Raw genomic sequence first — 20,167 nt, forward strand, 5'->3', positions numbered from 1 at the left:
AGGTTCTTCTCCTTCATCACTTTAAATATGTCCTGCCACTCCCTTCTGGCTTGCAGAGTTTCTGCTGAAAGATCAGATGTTAACCTTATGGGGATTCCCTTGTGTGTTATTTGTTGTTTTTGCCCTTCCTGCTTTTAATATATTTTCTTTGTATTTAATTTTTGATAGTTTGCATAATATGTGTTTTGGCATGTTTCTCCTTGGATTTATCCTGTATGGGACTCTCTGTGCTTCCTGGACTTGATGAATTATTTCCTTTCCCGTATTAGGGAAGTTTTCAACTATAATCTCTTCAAACATTTTCTCATTCCTTTCTGTTTCTCTTCTTCTTCTGAGACCCCTATGATTCGAATGTTGGTGTGTTTAATATTGTCCCAGAGGTCTCTGAGACTGTCCTCAGTTCTTTTCATTCTTTTTTCTTTATTCTGCTCTGCAGTAGTTATTTCCACTATTTTGTCTTCCAGGTCACTTATTTGTTCTTCTGCCTCAGTTATTCTGCTATTCATCCCTTCTAGAGTATTTTTAATTTCATTTATTGCATTTTTCATCATTGCTTGTTTCCTCTTTAGTTCTCCTAGGTCCTTGTTAAATGTTTCTTGCATTTTGTCTATTCTATTTCCAAGATATTGGATCATCTTTACTATCATTATTCTGAATTATTTTTCAGGTAGACTGCCTATTTTCTCTTCATTTGTTAGGTCTGGTGTGTTTTTACCTTGCTCCTTCATCTGCTCTGTGTTTTTCTGTCTTCTCATTTTGCTTATCTTACTGTGTTTGGGGGTCTCCTTTTCGCAGGCTGCAGGTTCGTAGTTCCCACTGTTTTTAGTGTCTGTCCCCAGTGGCTAAGGTTGGTTCATTGTGTTGTTTAGGCTTCCTGGTGGAGGGGACTAGTGCCTGTGTTCTGGTGGATGAGGCTAGATCTTGTCTTTCTGGTGGGCAGGTCCGCGTCTGGTGGTGTGTTTTGAGGTGTCTGTGGCCTTATTATGATTTTAGGCAGCCTCTCTGCTAATGGATGGGGCTGTGTTCCTGTCTTGCTGTTTGGCATAGGGTGTCCAGCACTGTAGCTTGCTGGTCGTTGAATGAAGCTGGGTCTTGGTGTTGAGATGGAGATCTCTGGGAGATTTTCGCCATTTGATATTACTTGGAGCTGGGAGGTCTCTTGTGGACCAGTGTCCTGAAGTTGGCTCTCCCACCTCAGAGGCACAGCACTGACTACTGGCTGGAAGACCAAGAGCCTTTCATCCACACAGCTCAAAATAAAAGGGAGAAAAAATAGAAAGAAAGAAAGAAAGAGGATAAAATAAAATAAAATAAAGATAATAAAATAAAGTTATTAAAATAAAAATAATTATTAAGAAAAAAAATTTTAAAGGAGAAAAAAAGGAAAAAAACAATGGACGGACAGAACCCTAGGACAAATGGTGAAAGCAAAGTTATGCAGACAAAATCTCACACAGAAGCATACACATACACAGTCACAAAAACAGGAAAAGGGGAAAAAATAATATATCTTGCTCCCCATGTCCACCTCCTGAATTTGGGATGATTTGTTGTCTATTCAGGTATTCCACAGATGCAGGGTACATCAAGTTGATTGTGGAGCTTTAATCCGCTACTTCTGAGGCTGCTGGGAGAAATTTCCCTTTCTCTTCTCTGTTCACACAGCTCCCGGGGTTCAGCTTTGGATTTGGACCCGCCTCTGCATGTAGATCGCCTGAGTGTGTCTGTTCTTCACTCAGACAGGATGGGGTTAAAGGAGCAGCTGATTTGGGGGCTCTGGCTCACTCAGGCTGGGGGGAGGGAGGGGTATGGATGCGGGGCGAGCCTGCCGCAGCAGAGGCCGGTGTGACGTTGCACCAGCATGATGCGTGCCGTGTGTTCTCCCGGGGAAGTTGTCCCTGGATCACGGGACCCTGGCAGTGGCGGGCTGCACAGGGTCCTGGGAGGGATGTGTGGGTAGTGACCTGTGCTCGCACACAAGCTTCTTGGTGGCTACAGCAGCAGCCTGAGTGTCCCATGCCCGTCTCTGGGGTCCGTGCTGATAGCCGCAACTCGCTCCCGTCTCTGGAGCTCCTTTAAGAAGTGCTCTTAATCCCCTCTCCTCACGCACCAGGAAACAAAGAGGGAAGAAAAGTCTCTTGCCTCTTCGGCAGGTCAGATTTTTTCCTGGACTCCCTCCCGGCTAGCCGTGGTGCACTAGCCCCCTTCAGGCTGTGTTCACGCCGCCAACCCCGGTCCTCTCCCTGCAATCCGACCGAAGCCAGAGTGTCAGCTTCCACCCCCTGCCTGCCCCAACGGGTGAACAGGCAAGACTCTCGGGCTGGTGAGTGCTGGTCGGCACTGATCCTCCATGTGGGAGTCTCTCCGCTTTGCCCTCCGCTCCCCTGTGGCTGTGCTCTCCTCCGTGGCTCCAAAGCTTCCCCCCTCCACCACCCACAGTCTCTGCCCACAAAGGGGCTTCTAGTGTGTGGAAACCTTTCCTCCTTCACAGCTCCCTCCCACTGGTGCAGGTCCCGTCCCTATTCTTTTGTCTCCTCTGTTTTTTCTTTTTTCTTTTGCCCTACCCAGGTACGTGGGGAGTTTCTTGCCTTTTGGGAGGTCTGAGGTCTTTTTCCAGGGTTCAATGGGTGTTCTATAGGAGCAGTTCCACATGTAGATGTATTTCTGATGTATCTGTGGGGAGGAAGTTGATCTCCGCGTCTTATTCTTCTGCCATCTTCTCAAATCCATCTGACATAGTTTCTAGTAGCAGGGAATACATTTGCAGAATTCTTTTTTCAAATATTATATTTTTATTTTTTAGTAAAGTACAGTTATTTACAATACTATATTAGTTTTAGGTGTACAACATAGTGATTCAGTATTGTATAGTATTGAATCAGTATAGTAAAATTCAACATTTTACTACATTTATAGTTATTATAAAATACTGACTGTTTCTCTATGATGACTCTTCTCTGTGCTGTACAATAAATCCTTGTATCTTATTTATTTTTTACATAGTACTTGGTACCTCTTAATCTCCTACCCCTATATTGTCCCTCCCCCATCCTTCTTCCCAGTGATAACCACTAGTGTGTTCTCTATATCTGTGAGTCTGTTTCTGTTTTGCTATATTCATTCATTTGTTTTATTTTTTAGATTCCACATATAAGTGGTAGCATACAGTAATTGCCTTTCTCTATCTGACTTTTTCACTAAGCATAATATGCTCTAGGTCCATCCAAGTTGTTGCAAATGACGAAATTTCATTCTTTTTTAAGGCTGAATAATATTTCATTGTATATATACCACAGCTTCTGTATCCAATCATCTGTTTATGGACACTAAGGTTGCTTCCATATCTTGACTATTGTAAATAATGGTGCTATGAACATTGGGGTGCATATATTTTTTCCAAATCAGTGATTTTGTTCTCTTCAGATATATACACAGGGATGGAATGGCTGGATCATATGGTAGTGCTATTTTTAGTTTTTTGAAGAATCTCCTTAGTATTTTTATAATGGCTACACCAGTGTACATTCCCACCAACAGTACAGTAGGGCTCCCTTTTCTCCACATCCTCACCAACACTTGTTATTTTTTGTGGTCCTTTTAACAATAGCCATTCTGACAGGTGTGAGGTGATGTCTCACTTTAGTTTTTATTTGGAATTCAGAGATGATTAGCAATGTTGAGCATCTTTTCATGTGCCTGTTGGCCATCTGTATGTCTTCTTTGGAAAAATGTCTATTCAGGTCTTCTGCCCATTTTTTAATTGAGTTGTTTGGCTTTTTTATGTTGAGTTGTATGTGCTGTTTATATATTTTGGACATTAACCCCATATCAGTCGTATCACTAACAAATATTTTCTCCCATTCAGTAGGTTGCCTTTTCATTTTGTCAAAGGTTTCCTTTGCTGTGCAGTAGCTTTTAAGTCTAATTAGGTGCCATTTGTTTATTTTTACTTTTATTTCCTTTGCTTTGGGAAACAGATCCAAAAACATATCGCTCTGATTTATATCAAAGAGTGTTCTGCCCATGTTTTCCTTTAGTGGTTTTATGGTTTACGGTCTTACATTTAGGTCTTTAATTCATTTTGAATTTATTTTTTATGTGATGTTAGAGAATGTTCTAATTTCATTCTCTTATATGTAGCTGTCCAGTTTTCCCAGCACCACTTATTGAAGAGACTGTCTTTTCTCCATTGTATATTCTTGCCTCCTTTGTTGTACATTAATTGACCATAAGTGTGTGTTTTTTTCCTAGGCTCTCTATTCTTTTCTATTGAGTTATGTGTCTGTTTTTGAGCCAGTACCATACTGTTCTGATTACTGTAGCTTTGTAGTATAGTCTGAATTCAGGGAGTGTTATTTCTCCAGCTCTGTTCTTCTTTCTCAAGTTGTTTTGGCTATTAGGGGTCTTTTGTGTTTCCATACAAATTTTTAAGTTATTTGTTGTAGTTCTGTGAAAAATGCCCTTGATACTTTGTTAGGGATTGCATTTAATCTGTAGGTTGCTTTGGGTAATATAGTCATTTTAACAGTATTAATTCTTCCAATTTAAAAACAGGGTATATCTTTCAATCTGTTTGTGTCCTCCTCAATTTCTCTCATCAGTGTCTTACAGTTTTCTGAGTACATGCCTTTTACCTCCATAAGTAGCTTTATTTCTAGCTATTTTATTCTTTTTGATGTGATGGTGGACGGGATTGTTTCCTGAATTTCTCTTTCCAACAGTTCATTTTTAGTGTATAGAAATGCAACAGATTTCTTTACATTAATTTTGTATCCTGCAACCTTACTGAATTCATTTATTAATTCTAGTAGTTTTTTGTGGAGATTTTAGGGTTTTGTATATATAGTATCTTTTGATTTGGAGCATTAATCCATTGACTTTTAAAGTGATTATTGATAAGTATGTACTTATTGCCATTTTGTTACTTGTTTTCTGGTGGTTTCTGTAGTTCTTCTCTATTCTTTTCTTCCTCTTGTGGTTTGATGGTTTTTTAGTGGTATGCTTGTGTTTCTTTCTCTCTAGTTTTTGTGTATCTATCATAGGTTTTTGTTGTTGTTGTTTATAAATTTATTTATTTATTTTTGGCTGTGTTCGGTCTTCGTTGCTGCATGCGGGCTTTCTCTAGTTATGGCGAGCGGGGGCTACTCTTCGTTACGGTGTGCGGGCTTCTCATTGTGGTGGTTTCTCTTGTTGTGGAGCATGGGCTCTAGGCACGTGGGCTTCAGTAGTTGTGGCACACGGGCTCAGTAGTTGTGGCTCATGGGCTTTAGAGCACAGGCTCAGTAGTTGTGGCACCTGGGCTTAGCTGCTCCACAGCATGTGGGATCTTCCTGGAGCAGGGCTCAAACCCATGTCCCCTGCATTAGCAGGTGGATTCTTAACCACTGTACCACCAGGGTAGTCCCTATCATAGGTTTTTGACTTGAGATTACCATGGGGTTTGTATATGTTGACCTATAACTAAATGTATAGGTCATGTTTTAAACTGATAGTCATTTAAGTTCAAACACATTCTTAAAAATCTACATTTTATACTCCCCTCCCCCACAGTCTGTGTTTTTTATGTCATATTTTATATCTTCATGTCTACCTCTTAACTCTCTATTGTAATTATAGTTTATTTTACAACTGTTGTCTTTTAATCTCATACTTGCTTATGTAAATTGTTGATCCACCACATCTACTATATATTTGCTTTTATTAGCAGGACTATTTCTTTCCTATAAATTCTACTTCTTGTTGTAACCTTTTATTTTCTACTTAGAAAATACCTTTTAAAACTTCTTGTAGGGTCAGTTTAATATTGATGAACTCTTTTAGTTTTTGTTTGTCTCAGAAGTGCTTTTTCTCTCCTTCAATTCTGAACATCTTTTCTGGGTATAGTATCCTAGGTTGTAGGTTTTTCGCTTTCAGCACTTTAAATATATCATGCCACTCCATTCTGGCCTGCAAAGTTTCTGCAGAAACATCAGCTGATAGCTTTGGGGGAGTTCCCTTGTATGTGACTCTTGATTTTCTATTGCTGCCTTTAAAATTCTTTCTTTGTCTTTAACTTTTGCCATTTTAATTATGATGTGCCTTGGTATGTGTCTCTTTGGGTTCATGTTGTTTGGGACTCTCTGTGCTCCCTGTGAGTGGAAATCTCTTCTTCTTCTGGAATTTTTCAACCATAACTTCATCAACTACATTCCTTACCTCTTACTCTCTCTCCTCTCCTTCTGGGACCCTTATGTTAATGTTACTATGCTTGATGTTGTCCCATAGATCCCTTAAACTATCCTCATTTTTTTTAATTTTGCTTTTCTATTTACTGTTCTGATTGGGTGGTTTCCATTAGACTATCTTCCAGATCACTTATGCCATCTTCTGTATCACTTAGTCTGCTGTTAATTCCCTCCAATGTGTTTTTCATTTCAGTTATTGTATCCTTCAACTCTGACCAGTTCTTTTTTATATTTTCTAGTTCCTTGTTAAAATTCTCATTTTGCTTGTCTATTCTTTTCCCAAGTTCAGTTAGCCTTCTTATTACTAATGGTTTGTACTCTTTATCTAGTAAATTATTTACCTCTGTTTCATTAGGGGTTTTTTTTCAGAAGCAGGTTCTTTTTCATTCATTTGAAACACATTCCTTTGTCTTCTCATTTTGTTTAACTTTCTCTGTCTCTATAGAATTAAGTGAAACAGTTACTTATCCTGATCTTGAAGGGGTGTCCTTCTGTGAGAGTGTCCTTATGCAGTCTGTGTGTGCCCAGTGACTTTGGTGGGAGAGCTGGATCTGAAATGAGCACAGGTCACATCTTCCCCTGGAGTGTGCTGACAGCTACCACCCTAGTTGATGGTAGGGCTGGATATGGAGGAGCTAGAGCCAGAAACAGATGTGAGCTGGGGCTTTTCCTATGATCAATGGTTGTCACCACCCTATTGGGCATGGGGCTGGGGTCCAAGATGCTGGAGTAGAAGCCCTAAGGGTTGGGTCCAAGCTGGTCCCATTCCCTCTAAGTGTGCACTCTCCCCCAGCAACAGCACCTCCACCCTAGTGGAGAGCAGAGCCAGAGAAAGTGGAGTTGGAACAGTAGCCCAGTGAGGGCTGGAGTGGACGCTGGGGCAGTTGTGAGAAACCAGCCAGAGCCCCAGGCTGTTTTCAATATGCTTTCTTTGCCTTGCTCCTGGGAGCAAGGAAGTGTGCGTGCATACTGTTCATGATGGAGTCTCAGTTTCTCACAGCACCTCTAGTAAGTCCCACCAGTTTTCAAACAAGCTAAGGGGACTCATCTTCCCAGTGTGAGACCCCAGTGCTGGAATGCCAAATATGTGACAAGAACCATATATTTGGCATCCACTCGCTTCCTAGGGAGTATCTCCAAGCCTATGATATACCCCTCTTCTTCTATGTCCCCCGCTAGTAGCGCAGGTCCCAACCTGATCATTTCTCCTCTCTGCCTGACTCCTTGCGGATCTTTCTTTATAGCCTTGGTTGTAGAAGAGCCTTTCTGCCAGCCCCCAGTTAGTTTTCAGTGAGAGTTGCTACACATGTAGATGCATTTTTGATGTGTTTGTGGGGTAAGGTGAGCTCCCACAAACGTCCTCCTACTTTGCCATCTTGATTCCCCCTTTTTAAAATGTGTTTAAAAACCACAGCATCATAATAGGCTGTGTAAAGGAGGCTAGACATCTCCCCTGTTTTAATGAGGGGAAACTAGAAGCATAGTAACAAGAAAGTTAAGTGACCTGTACACAATATTCCAGGAATCAGAATGATGCAGTGGGTGGTGAAAAGCAGAGAGTGATTTCTGTGTCCAAAGGACCAAAGGTAACTTTGCCCCCCTCCCTAATAGGCATAAACTAGAGTGATTCTTGAAGGGAAGAGGTATGGATCTGCTAAAATCAATTTTTTACCAGATAAGGCCAACCAAAACACTTTAGATTGGACCCATTTCCCAAGACCCACTCTCCTTTAAGTGTTTTGTGTTTTGGAGGTGGTGATAAGAACCCAGGACTTCTTTGAGAACTTTGAATTCATGGTGATATAAGATCTTCCTTGTCTTTGGAGTTCTGTTCAAGGATTGCTGATTATGAAGGACACTTTTTGGTTCTTTTGCTTTGTAAGGAATAATGAAGAGATTAATTACCAAGGTAATTAGTTTCAACATATCTAGTCTTTGCCAATAGTAAACTCTCATGCTGATAGGAAGATAAACTTTTGTCTTTTATAGTAGTTGATTTACTATATTAAAGATACCTCACACAATTTAAAGAAAGCAAAAAAAAATCAGCACTCAACCTTATTTTTAGGAGCATGTAAAAATAGTGCATAATGGACAACATGATCTTTTTTTTAATTGCCAACTGTGTCCTTGTTAGCATCTACTCCTTGTCTGACTAGGAAAGTTACTGATGAGTCCCATTTATTCTGCAATCACATTTCACATGGTCAAAAGTTCAGTGCCATAGTCTGCTCATGATTTTTTAAGTGCCATTAATCTGAATTCATTTTGTTTTCCCCATTCTCATATAACTTATCATGAGATTGGTACTTAGACAAACTACATATTGATGTCTCTTGTTCCTCAGTGTGTTGGATGAGACTGCATTGAAATCATGATGCTTTGTCATTAATAGCATTTGTTTAACATTTGCAATAGTGGTGTACCTGTAATTCACATACTGATGTATGGTAAAATCCTAAAGGGTTTGTTAATTCAGAGAGCTGTTTCCTTGGGTGTTGGAGGGGGGGATCCATTTCAGTGGAGTTAAGGCTTTCAAATGTAAACGCCACCATTTTTTTTTTCTTAGCTGCGTTGGGTCTTCATTGCTGTGCATGGGCTTTCTCTAATTGTGGTGAGTGGGGGCTACTCTTCATTGTGGTGCACAGGCTTCTCATTGTGGTGGCTTCTCTTGTTGTAGAGCATGGGCTCTAAGCATGCAGCCTTCAGTAGTTGTAGCACTCAGGCTCAGTAGTTGTGGTGCACAGGCTTAGTTGCTCTGCGGCATGTGGGATCTTCCCAGACCAGGGCTTGAACCTGTGCCCCCTGCATTGGCAGGTGGATTCTTAACCACTGGGCCACCAGGGAAGCCGCCCCACCATATTCTTTTTTAAGTCTAGGAGAAGCCCAAATATTTGAACCCTACAAAAAAAAAAAGTCAGAGAGAGAGGCCAGTGACCCATCTGCTAGACAGAATTTGGCTTGGAACCTAGATCGTGAGACATATCTAAGCCACTTGACAGAACAAAGTGAGTTGTAGTGTCACTAAAACATTCTGTAACTTTCAAGTCCTAGGTTTTATATTGCTTTTAAGATAGGATTTTAGGTCCTAGCTTTTTAAATTTGCAAAAGGACATTTTGCAGGTTCAGGCTAAAACAGGTCATCTTGCAGGATTTGTTTATTTTCCATTTTTTTCATTCATTTATTCCTTAAATATTTATTGATCTCTAAACTTTGCATACTGAGCCCTTATATAGTGTTACTAGGTTGGCGTGCATTGTGTCAAATAGCTTCAACCAAGGAGGTCAAAGGAAGACCCAGACCAGCAATCTCTGTCCTTGTGATAGCAAGCAAAGAATTGCAGGCTACCACTTTGGGCTTAAGTGCAAAGCAAAGTTTATTAAAGCATAGTTACACTCTCAGAGAGAGAGTGAGCTATTTCTGTGAAGTGAAACCAGCACTCCTGTACAGGCTTAAGAGTGTTTGTAAGGAGCGTTCTGTGAGGAGGTGGGTCGTGATCATGGGTGAGTGACAGGGGATCATTATTTGATTGACAGTCCCGAACTATGTAACAAGTTCATTATTCTGCATGCCCTTACCCTTAATTCACTAAGAAAAGCCTACCCAGAGTGGGGGGGGGGGTGGAGCAAAACGACATACAGATTTTATTATAATGATGGTATAATGAGTTTGGGTTTACTATAGGTTATATGCCTGTCTGGTCTGGGCATGTGCAGCCCAGAGAAGTTCCCTCGTGTTATTGGGTTCCCTCTTTATCTGTATCAGGATATGTTGCCCATCACCTGACCATGGTTTCACCCATTCTGGGTGGGGTGTAACTTGACTATTCCCCCCTTGTCTTTTTACCACTGTCACCTCCTTGCTGCTAATGTCAGGGCAGGGTCCTCAGATGGTTGAGGTGTGACTCGACTACTCCCTTCTTGTCTTTTTGCTACTGTTGCCTCCTTGCTCCTAATGTCAGGGCAGGGTGCCCAGAGGGTTGGGGTAGGACTTGATTGTTTCCTTCTTGTCTTTTCACCACTGTCACCTCCTTGCTGTTAATGTCTGACTAACTACCTAACATTCCCCCCTCAAGAGTATGGGACCCAATTCTTTGGGACATGGGCGATGACTGCTCTGGCTGCTTCCTGCTGTTAAGGGGCGGAGTCTTGATTGGGTCCCTCCTCTTGCTCTCCTTCAGCTAGGAGGTAGGCTGGAGTGATGACCATCAAGGGGTCCCATGTAGATCTTGGTCTCAGGGTCAGGCTGAATGGGCTGGTAGCTACCTCGCAGAACCATTTGGAATCGAACAGCCTGTATGCGTTCTGAAATGAGTCGAACAAGTAACTTTATGATACAAGGGCCTAATAACAAAACAAAGGCTGTCAGGACTAATGGTCCCAACAAGGGCAACAGCCATGTCCATATCTGGGTCTCCATAGAGGAGAGTAGGGTAGAAAGCCAGCTAGGGCCCTGCCCTGCTCTCTCTTTCAGATCTTCTATTATTTTGATGTTTTTCTTTAAAACCAGAAGGTTTTCTTCAACCTGGCTGGAGGTATTAACAGAAGCAGCATGTTTCATTTAGCAGGGCACAGACACCTCTGGCCTCAGCTGTTATAACAGGGGTCCCCAACTCCCTAGCTGCGGATCGGTACCGGTCTGTGGCATGTTAAGAACCACGCCACACAGCAGGAGGTGAGTGGCGGACAAGCGACTGGAGCTTCATCTGCTGCTCCCCATCACTCACATTACTGCCTGAACCATCCCTGCCCCCCACCCAGTCTGTGGAAAAATTGTCTTCCATGAAACTAGTCCCTGATGCCAAAAATGTCGGGGACCGCTGTGTTATAACATTGAGGGCCGTCTTATTTTGTAAAACCACCTCAGCCAGAGAATCTAGGGCTGACTGTTGCTCCTCAATGGCTGCTACCGTAGCCTTCCAGGATTCCTGGACCATGATGGTAAGATTGAGAATGCTTCTCTCTAAGAGGCGTATACCTGCAAACCAAAAAAATTCCTCTAAAGACACTGGATCACTTCAGGCTGATCCAACTGGCGATCCCTGGTACTTTAACAGCTGTAGGAGAAGAGAGCAAGACTGGATAGGGTCCCTTCCAGGTCAGCTGAAGTTGAGAACCAGGAGAGCCATTCTTCCAAGTTTTGATGAATACTTGTGTTCCTGCAGAGTAGAGGCAAGGAGAAGACTCTGGGGAAGGAAGCCTTTTTACCACATATTTCTGGAGGGCTTTTTGGAATTGTCCAAAGGAGGTGACAGAGTACATCAGTAGGTCCCCTCATAAGAAAGGCTTACCATACAGCATTTCATAAGAGCTAAGGTTAAGTAAGGCCTTTGGGGATGTTCTGACCCTTAAAAGAGCAATAGGGAAGGCTTCCTTCCAACTGAGGGAGGTCTCTTGGGTTATTTTTCTTAAGGTATTCTTTAAATGTTGGTTGGCTCTTTCTACATTTCCTGAGGATTGGGGTCTCCAGGAAGAATGAAAGTGGTACTCAATATCTAGAGCCTTGGATATCTGCTGAATAATTTGGTTAACAAAGGCAGGACCATTATCACTCTGAAGAGAGAGCAGGAGGCCAAATCTAGGGAAGATTTCAGTTAAAAGCTTCTGGGCTACCTCTGAAGCTTCTTCTGTCCTGGTGGGGAAAGCTTCCACCCAACCAGTAAAGGTGTCCACAAACACCAAAATGTACTTATATCCTCAGTAGGGAGGAACCATTGTAAAGTCCATTTGCCAGTCTTCCCCTGGATATGTTCTGTGTCTCTGAGCTAGAAGGGCCAAGGGGGGTGGCTTATTTCCCTGAGGATTGTTAGTCAGACAAATAGGGCATGATGAGGTTACCTTATTAACTACATCATAAAGTCCCTTCCCAGAGAAGATAGAAGAAACAATCTGGTATGAGGCATCTCTCCCAAGGTGACAGGCCTCATGCAAAAATTTAATAATTTTCCATTGGAGCGATTGGGGCAGGTGAGTTAAGTCCTCTCTCCAGTACCATCCATCTGGGTCAAGGTGGTACCCATGATTTATGGCCCATTTGATTTCCTTAGGCAGGTAAGACAGGGAAGGGAAAGAACTAAGGGAAGGAACTAAGGCACCATCTATCACAAAGGTCTGAAGGGCTGCTTGTCAGGCAGCCTGATCAGCTAGCCGATTTCCTTTTGTTATTTCATCGTCACCCTTCTGGTGACTTCTGCAATGAATCACTGCTACCTGGGAAGGCTTGAGGACTACCTCCAAGAGGGAGAGAATTTGAGGTCCATACTTAACTGGATTGTTTTGGACCATCAAGTAGCCACATTACTTCCAGATAACAGCATGAGCATGCAGAACCAAAAAAGCATATTTAGAGTCAGTATATATATTAAGGGCCTTATTTTCAGCCAAGGTTAAGGCTTGGTTTAAAACAATTATTTCTGCCAATTGGGCTGAGGTCCCTGGGGGAAGAGTCCGGGCCTCAATAACCTGTGTCAAGGAGACCACCACATACACTGCCCTTCTACATCCTTCAGAAACAAAATTACTTCCATCAGTAAACCAAACCTCCTCAGGTTTTGTAGTGGAATATCAGTTAGATCTTGTCGGGGCAACAAGGAATGATATATTGTCTTCACATTGGTGAACTGGTAGACCTTCTTCAGACAGGGGGAGCATGGTAGCTGGATTTAAAGAGGAGCAGACCATGACACGTAAGTCTGGATTCTCCAACAGTAATGCCTGATATTTGAGGATCCTGCTATCTGTGAGCCAGAAATGGCCTTTCTCTTCTGAGAGAGGTAACCTGATGGGAGGTATATACTGTCAGGGGAGGCTTCTTCCACTAATAAGGCCAAGGCAGCAACTACCCTAAGACAGTTGGGCCATCCAGTGGCCACCAGGTACAGTCTCATTGACAGATATGCTATAAGTCTCCAGACAGGGCCAAGTTCCTGAGTTAAGACTCCTAAAGCCATCCCTTGTTTTTCTGCCACAAATAGTTGGAAAGGTCTATCAGTTCTTGGGATTCCCAAGACTGGGGCCTGAGATAGTAATGTCTTTAGCTGTTAGAAATCTTGGGTTTGGCTAGGGCCCGAGAGCAGAGGTTTAGAGTCAGATTTTCCTTTCGAGGCCTCATAGAGGTTGTGCTTTTAGTCCGTAGTTAGGAATCCATAGTCTGTAACACCCCATGAGACCTAAAAAGGCTCAGAGCTGCTTTCAGATAGTTGGTTCCAGCAGATCTAAATCCCTTGTATTCTATCTGGGGAGATACTTCATTCCCCTGGGGAGAGGATTACTCCCAGATATTTGACTTCCTGCTGTGCCAATTGGACCTTAGACTTAGAAACTTTATAGCTTTTTTTGGCCAAAAAATTGAAGGTCTGGGTAGCATGAGTTAAGGCTCTCTCATGGTCTGGGGAGCAAATAAGAAGGTCATCCACATACTGGATGATAATCCCTTCCGCCAGATGTAGATCTTGGAGGTCCTTGGCCAGGGCCTGGACAAAAAGGTGAGGGCTGTCTCAGAACCCTTGAAGTAGGACTGTCCAGGTGAGTTGTTGTCCTCTATTCCCTTCCTCATGCCACTCAAAATCAAAGAGGTAGTAGGACTGGGGGTACAGAGGTATGGAAAAGAAAGAATCCTTTAAGTCTAACACAGTAAACCAGGAGGCTGTGCCTGGGATGGTCCCCAACAAGTTGTATGGGTTGGGAACTACCGGATGGAGTGGGACAACTGCCTCATTGATAGCTCTTAAGTCTTGGACTAGTCTGTATTCTCCGTTTGGCTTCTTAACAGGTAAGATAGGGGTGTTGCAAGGAGAACTGTAAGGAATAAGTAGCCCCTGTAGTAAAAATCTGGATATGAGAGGCTGCAGTCCCCTTTGGGCTTCTGGGCAAATTGGATATTGTTTCTGATTGGGGAAAGAGGTTGGGTCCTTTAAGGTGATAAGCACTGGGGAGGCGGTTATAGCTCTCCCCGGGATTCTATCAGCCCAGACCTGGGGGTCTACTGGCAACTTAGCTAAGGCTGGTGTGCCAGTTCTCAGAGGGGGCTGTGTCTCTAAGACTAAGAACTGGAGGGGTGTTACTAGGGTGGTTCCCCCAAGTACCAGTCTGGTTCCCAGCTTGTTCATGATGTCCCTACCTAACAGTGGGTGGGGGCATTCAGGTATGACCAGGAAGGAATGAGAGAAAGTATATCCTTCCCAGTAACAACACAAAGGGACGGTAAAGGGCCTAGTAGTAAGTTTACCTGAGACTCCTGTAACCTCACAGGAGTCAGAGGAGAAGGGTCCAGAGAAGGAAAACTAGGACAGAGTAGGCGGCCCCTGTATCCAATAAGAAAGATATGGCCCTACCTGCCACATCCAGGTTCGCCCTTGGTTCCAACCCATTAATACTGATGTTAAACAGGGGGGACCATTTGGAGCAGAGGGTCCCGTCAATCCAGGGTCATCTGAGGGGCTGCCCCTGGTCCCTGAGCCCTTTGGCCCAAGGGGCAGTTGGCTCCCCAATGGCCACTTTTTTGGCATTTTGGACAAGGCGTCTTAGGAGACTTGCCCTTGTGGAAGCATTCCCTCGCCCAGTAGCCAGGTTTTCTGCAGACCCAGCATCAGTCTTGGCTTCTGCTAGGACGGGTCAGGGTTTCTCTGGATGGGGGTTGCCCCTGTAAGGCTGCCAATAATTGGGACTGCCTATTTTCTTTCCTCTTTTCCCTCTCTGGGTAAGGAACCTATCTTTTAAGAGGTTGGATTAAAGTTGGGTTTCTGGCAGATGGAACAAATCAAGCTCGCTTGTCTAGATGGCTAAACCCTTTTTACTAATATTTATGGAAAACAAGTCAAGTTCTAAATTACTTTACCCTCTTTTTCAAAATTTGCATTTTAAAACGATGGCATAGATAAGGGTTCCTGAGAAGACCAGATAGCACATTGGCATCTCAAAGACACAGGCAAGTTTCTCTTAGGATGACTTTGTTTCCTCTTTGTTTAATACTTACAAGCCTCTTAAGATAAATAGGGAAGGTTTGGGAGTGGTAAAAGGATTGGTGGGTTTTGGATTATTTTTGGAGCCACACTCCTGGTCTTGTAAAGACTACATTTGTAAAACAAGGACAGTTTTGTTTTTCTTTTTTCAAAGAATTGTGTGGCTACCTCAATGATACTGAAGGACTAACATACCCATTTACCTATGTTGGAAAGTTTTACTTTTCCTCATTTAGGTTAGGGGAGAAGGCCTCTTCCAAAATTCCAATCAGGATCTGAATATCAGCTATGGTTAATTTAGTCAGACCAGTGGCCTCCTATTTTGGTAATCTATGTACAAACATTTTTGAGGATCTTCCTTAGGTTTAAGAAATTTGTGAGGGTGGTTCCCTTGCCCCTCAAGAAACATAGTGGCCCCTAACTTAGTTAATAAACCTCTTCCCATTAAAGGGATGGGACAATCAGGCACAAACAGAAAGGAATGTAAAAACAGCTGGCCATTGATGTTGCACAAAAGGGGTTCCAGGAAAGTGTGGCCCTGCCTTTTCCCTGACACCCCCATTACATACTCTTTATGGTTACTAAGTTTTCCAATCCTTTGGGTTAAGACCGGAAAGGTTGCACCAGTATCTATAAGCAAAATTCTATCAGGAGGCCTGCCACATCAATGACCACCCAAGGCTCAACATTTATTATGTAGATGGTATCTCTAGGCAGAGCCACTTTTGGCCTCGGGCTCCCTCAGTCTTCTGATTGTGAAACCCCGTCAATGGCCGAGGGGCCCCCATCACTCTCTGGTGTCTGGGGCATTCCTTCTTCCAATGCCCTGGCTGTTTTCAAAGAGCACATCGATCGCAACTCTCCTTCCAGTGCCCCTTTTGTCCACACAGGGCACATTGGTCCTGTCTGGGTATTCATGGGCCTAGTGGTCCAGGAAAAGCCGGCCTCGCAGTTGGTGGTCTCTGAGCAGACAAAACCACTGCAATCATTTGCACCTTTTGCATATTTCTCTCCGTGCGTTCAGCATTTTTGGCCATATACTTATTATTGAAAACCAAATAAGCCAATTGGAGCAAATCGTTCTTTGGAGTCTGAAGACCAGCAGTTGCTTTCTGAATTTTGCGCCTGATGGCTGGGGCAGACTGGGCCATGAAATGCATAGCCAGAAGGGCCTGTACCTTGAGGGAGGAGGGATCCAAATTCATTCGGGATCCATGGCCCTGTATGGTGAAGTCTCCTAGTTGGCATTCTAGAGGTTGTAAGAACAAATGGTTTTGTACTTCTCCAGAAACTCCCATGACCGGGATAGACTGAGATGTTTTCTGTGCCACTTTGGTGTTTACCACAGAATATGCGACACCGTATCTATTAGAAGGTCAATCAACTTATTCCTCACTGTCAATGTTACCTGGGGGCTCTTGTGGGAAAATTAGAGTTGGGCGCCTCAAGTCCAAGGGAGTCCCCGGGCCTCTTAGAGGATATCGGAGCAAGGGAAATTGCCCTGCTGCGGAAACGGCTCCCGGTCCAAACTGGGTGCTCTGTCTGGTCTTAGATGGTGATACTAAACCAGGTTCCTGTGCTCCAGGGGTTAATATAGAAACTACTATTTGATCCCCATGGGTAAGGGAAATAGGAGGTGGTGAATATGTTGGCGGCATGGGTCGGAGGGCAGTTGGAACAACTGCCGGTGCAGTTTGCTCGGCCATTGGGGGAGCTGGATAGGCTAGAGGGAGGTTTAAGTTTTGAAATAACATACCCCCACTCTCATTTTCTCCCTCTTCCCCTTGTAGACTAGGTTCCCCCTTAGGTTTTCTTTCAGACCGCTGCACCATAAGGTGGCAGCCCTCTGACTCCTTTTCCTCCTGATGCAATAGCATAAATGCTTCTACATATGGAATCTCATCTCTTTTCCCTGCTCTTTTGCAAAACATTTCTAACTGCGATATCATATAATAATTGAGTGAGCCATTCAGGGGCCATTGTTCTTCTGATCCTAGCATATATTGGATCCGCACCCTATTACAATAGTATATCATATCTTTCTTAGTCATAGGCTCACAGCTATGTTTTGCCCATTTATCTAATATATGCCCCAAAGGGCTCTCCTTTGGGATAGATGGAGTATTTCCCATTTTTATAAGTTTGATAACACCAGAACACAAAAGACACATATTCCAACACAAAAAGCACAAATTCCAACATCAACACACACAAAACTAAAACCAAACCCAACAAACCGGTTCTCAAAATCAGGTAGAGTCCAACAACAATTCCCCTCTCCAACAGGGTACCCCAACCAAAAAAACTGGTTTGTCCCATAAAGGAGAAGCCCAAATTGAGGGGGGAATATGTTCTAATGTGCACGCCAGAGCGACTTACTCTCCAAAATCGAGTCTGTCGACTCATAGAAGTTTGTCTGTTCCTTGCTTCAACTGCCAAGAGCTGGGGTAGCCGGTGCCGCTTCAGGGAATTTTGAAGGGAAGATCTTCAGGACAAATGGTCCCCGCAGCTGCTAGGGCCTTGCCCCAATATTCCCTGACTGGCGCCGCCTAGCCATGAGTAGCAAGGCTCCTGGCTGGCTAAGCTAAATTTGTTACCGAGTCCAAGATCGCTCTGCTCGCCGCACAACAGGCCAATAAATTGGGAGACGAGGTGTTGAGACAAGGAATAGCGACTGTATTCGGAAAGCCGGCAGACTGAGAAGATGGCAGACTAGGGTCCCCCCAGAAACCCATCTTATCGGGGTCTGGATGCCAGTTTCTTTTATAGAATCAGAGAGGGAAGTAAAGTAAAAAGTCAGAATAGAGAGGGAGAAGTGGGGAGGAAGTAAAGTAAAAAGGGCCATCAGTCTTGAAAAACATCTGGAATGGCCAGCCTTGGGGAGGGGATGTGTTAATTTCTTTTTTCTTGCAGCCATTCACAGGTGGGTAGGGTTCCCTGAGGCAGGCCGTTATGTATGATTATAATAACAAAAGCAACGAAAAGCAAAGGCTAAAGTCGAAGAAACAGATCCAACATGGAGTCAAAATTGGCTCTTCCTTGCTACAATATTTTTTCTAACTTTTTACAGTAGTCCCCTGTTATCCACGGGGGTTACATTCCAAGAACCCCAGTGGTTGTCTGACACTAGGGATAATACCAAACCCTGTTTGGTATATACCCTGCTTTTTCCTATACATACATACCTATGATAAAGTTTAATTTATGAATTAGGCACAGTAAGAGATTAACAACAATAACTAATAATAAAATAGAACAATTATAACAGTATATTGTAATAAAGTTGTATGAGTGTGTCTCCCTCTTAAATATCTTATTGTACAAATTCAGTGTCTTTTCCATCTTAACTTTTGCAGTTTGAGGTGCGACAGCAAAACTAGCATGAATTTCTTTTTCTTTCTTCACAATTTCATGGATAGAAGATTCGTTCTTACAGTAGACCTTAGCAACCTCAGCATATGATTTTTTTTCATTCCTTAAGTCAAGAACTTTCACTTTTTCACTTAAAGGAAGCATTTTATGGCCTCTCTTCAGTATATCCAAATTGCGAGCACCACTACTCTTGCACTTTGGAGCCATTATTAACTAAAATAAGAGTTACTTGAACACAAGCACTATGATACTGCAACAGTCAACCTGATAACAGAGATGCTACTAAGTGACTCACAGATAGGATATGTTGGACAAAGGGATGATTCACCTCCTGGGGCGGGATGGAATGGGATGGCACCAGATTTCATCACTCAGAATTGCACAATTTAAAACTTATGAATTATTTATTTCTGGAGTTTTCCATTTAATATTTTTGGACTGCAGTTGACCGTGGGTAAGTGGAACTGCACATAGTGAAACCGCGATAAGGAAAGGATACTGTACATAGACTTTCTTCTATAAAATTTGGATTACATTACATGTAGTCCAAATTCTTTCTTTTATCTTTTAGCATTACACTGTGAGCATTTCCCACATCTTAAAATTTTCAAGACTGTGACTTTTGTTGGCACATCATATTTAATTAAATGTGATAACTATTTTCAGTCAGCATTTATGTGTGTCTTTTTTGCTATCAGTTATTTTTTAAGCTTATTATATGTGCTTAAAATTCATCTCCAATTAATCCTCAATATAAACTTTATCTAAACCTCTGGTGACACCTCTTCTTTTTTCATCTGATAAATATCTGAATCTTTGAAAAGAAAGTGGTAATAGAAACAGAAAGAGATGAGAGAAAACGGAAATAATGATAGGAAATTGTCACTAAAGCTGCTATAAGTTGGGAGGTGTTTGAATGAATGTGTAATAATAACGGCAATATTTGTAATGATGGAATAAAAAAGAATTTGTTTTTTTAAAAAATACATTTTTGGCATCCTCAAGAAATAATATGTCTGTCATTAATGCCTTGGTGCTAAGAAAAAGCCTGTTTGGAGTATTTCTTTGCTATCTGTTGTCAATCTTCTCTACTCTCATTCTCTATCTTCCTGAAGCCATGGGAATAAAGAAGAGTTCTCCTGCAGAGGAATACAACTTGCTGTGGAATGGTTTCTAGATAAAGGCCATAAAGACATTACTGTATTTGTGCCTGCGTGGAGAAAGGAGCAATCCCGCCCTGATGCACCAATTACAGGTACCATTTCAAATAAGTCATTTCTTCTCATCCAGAGGCAAAGCTGTCAAGATAGTTTGGGGAGACTTTGATGCTCCCAAATTAGATAATTACTTTTCTAAATTTATTAAGTATACTTAAAATGTTTTTTATTAAGTATATTTTAAAGCATATTTTTCCTGATCCAAATAAACCATTGTGCTGTGGCATACAGCAATTAAATAGAGACTTCAATTTCAGGCAAAGAATAAAGCACACAGTTGAAAAAAAGGAGTGTTTTTTCTATTTGACCATAGACTTCAGACTAAAGGGGGATGAATCTGAGTTTTCCAAAATACTAAAGAAACCATGGTAGACAATGGATCTTATTCTGTACC

At 42.5% G+C, this 20,167-nt stretch overlaps 1 protein-coding gene across 2 annotated transcripts in view; it reads left to right on the top strand.

The window, feature by feature from the left end:
- Nucleotides 1-20,167, top strand: part of ZC3H12B (zinc finger CCCH-type containing 12B) — a 230,602-nt gene that overhangs the window by 196,599 nt on the left and 13,836 nt on the right. For both annotated transcript variants that reach the window (XM_082444936.1, XM_082444935.1), the window contains one exon: nucleotides 19,672-19,811. In XM_082444936.1, the coding sequence (XP_082301062.1) occupies nucleotides 19,672-19,811 (140 nt within the window). The remainder of the gene's footprint in view (nucleotides 1-19,671; nucleotides 19,812-20,167) is intronic.

Source organism: Balaenoptera physalus, assembly GCF_965194825.1.
Source record: "Balaenoptera physalus genome assembly, chromosome: X".
NCBI lineage: Eukaryota > Metazoa > Chordata > Mammalia > Artiodactyla > Balaenopteridae > Balaenoptera > Balaenoptera physalus.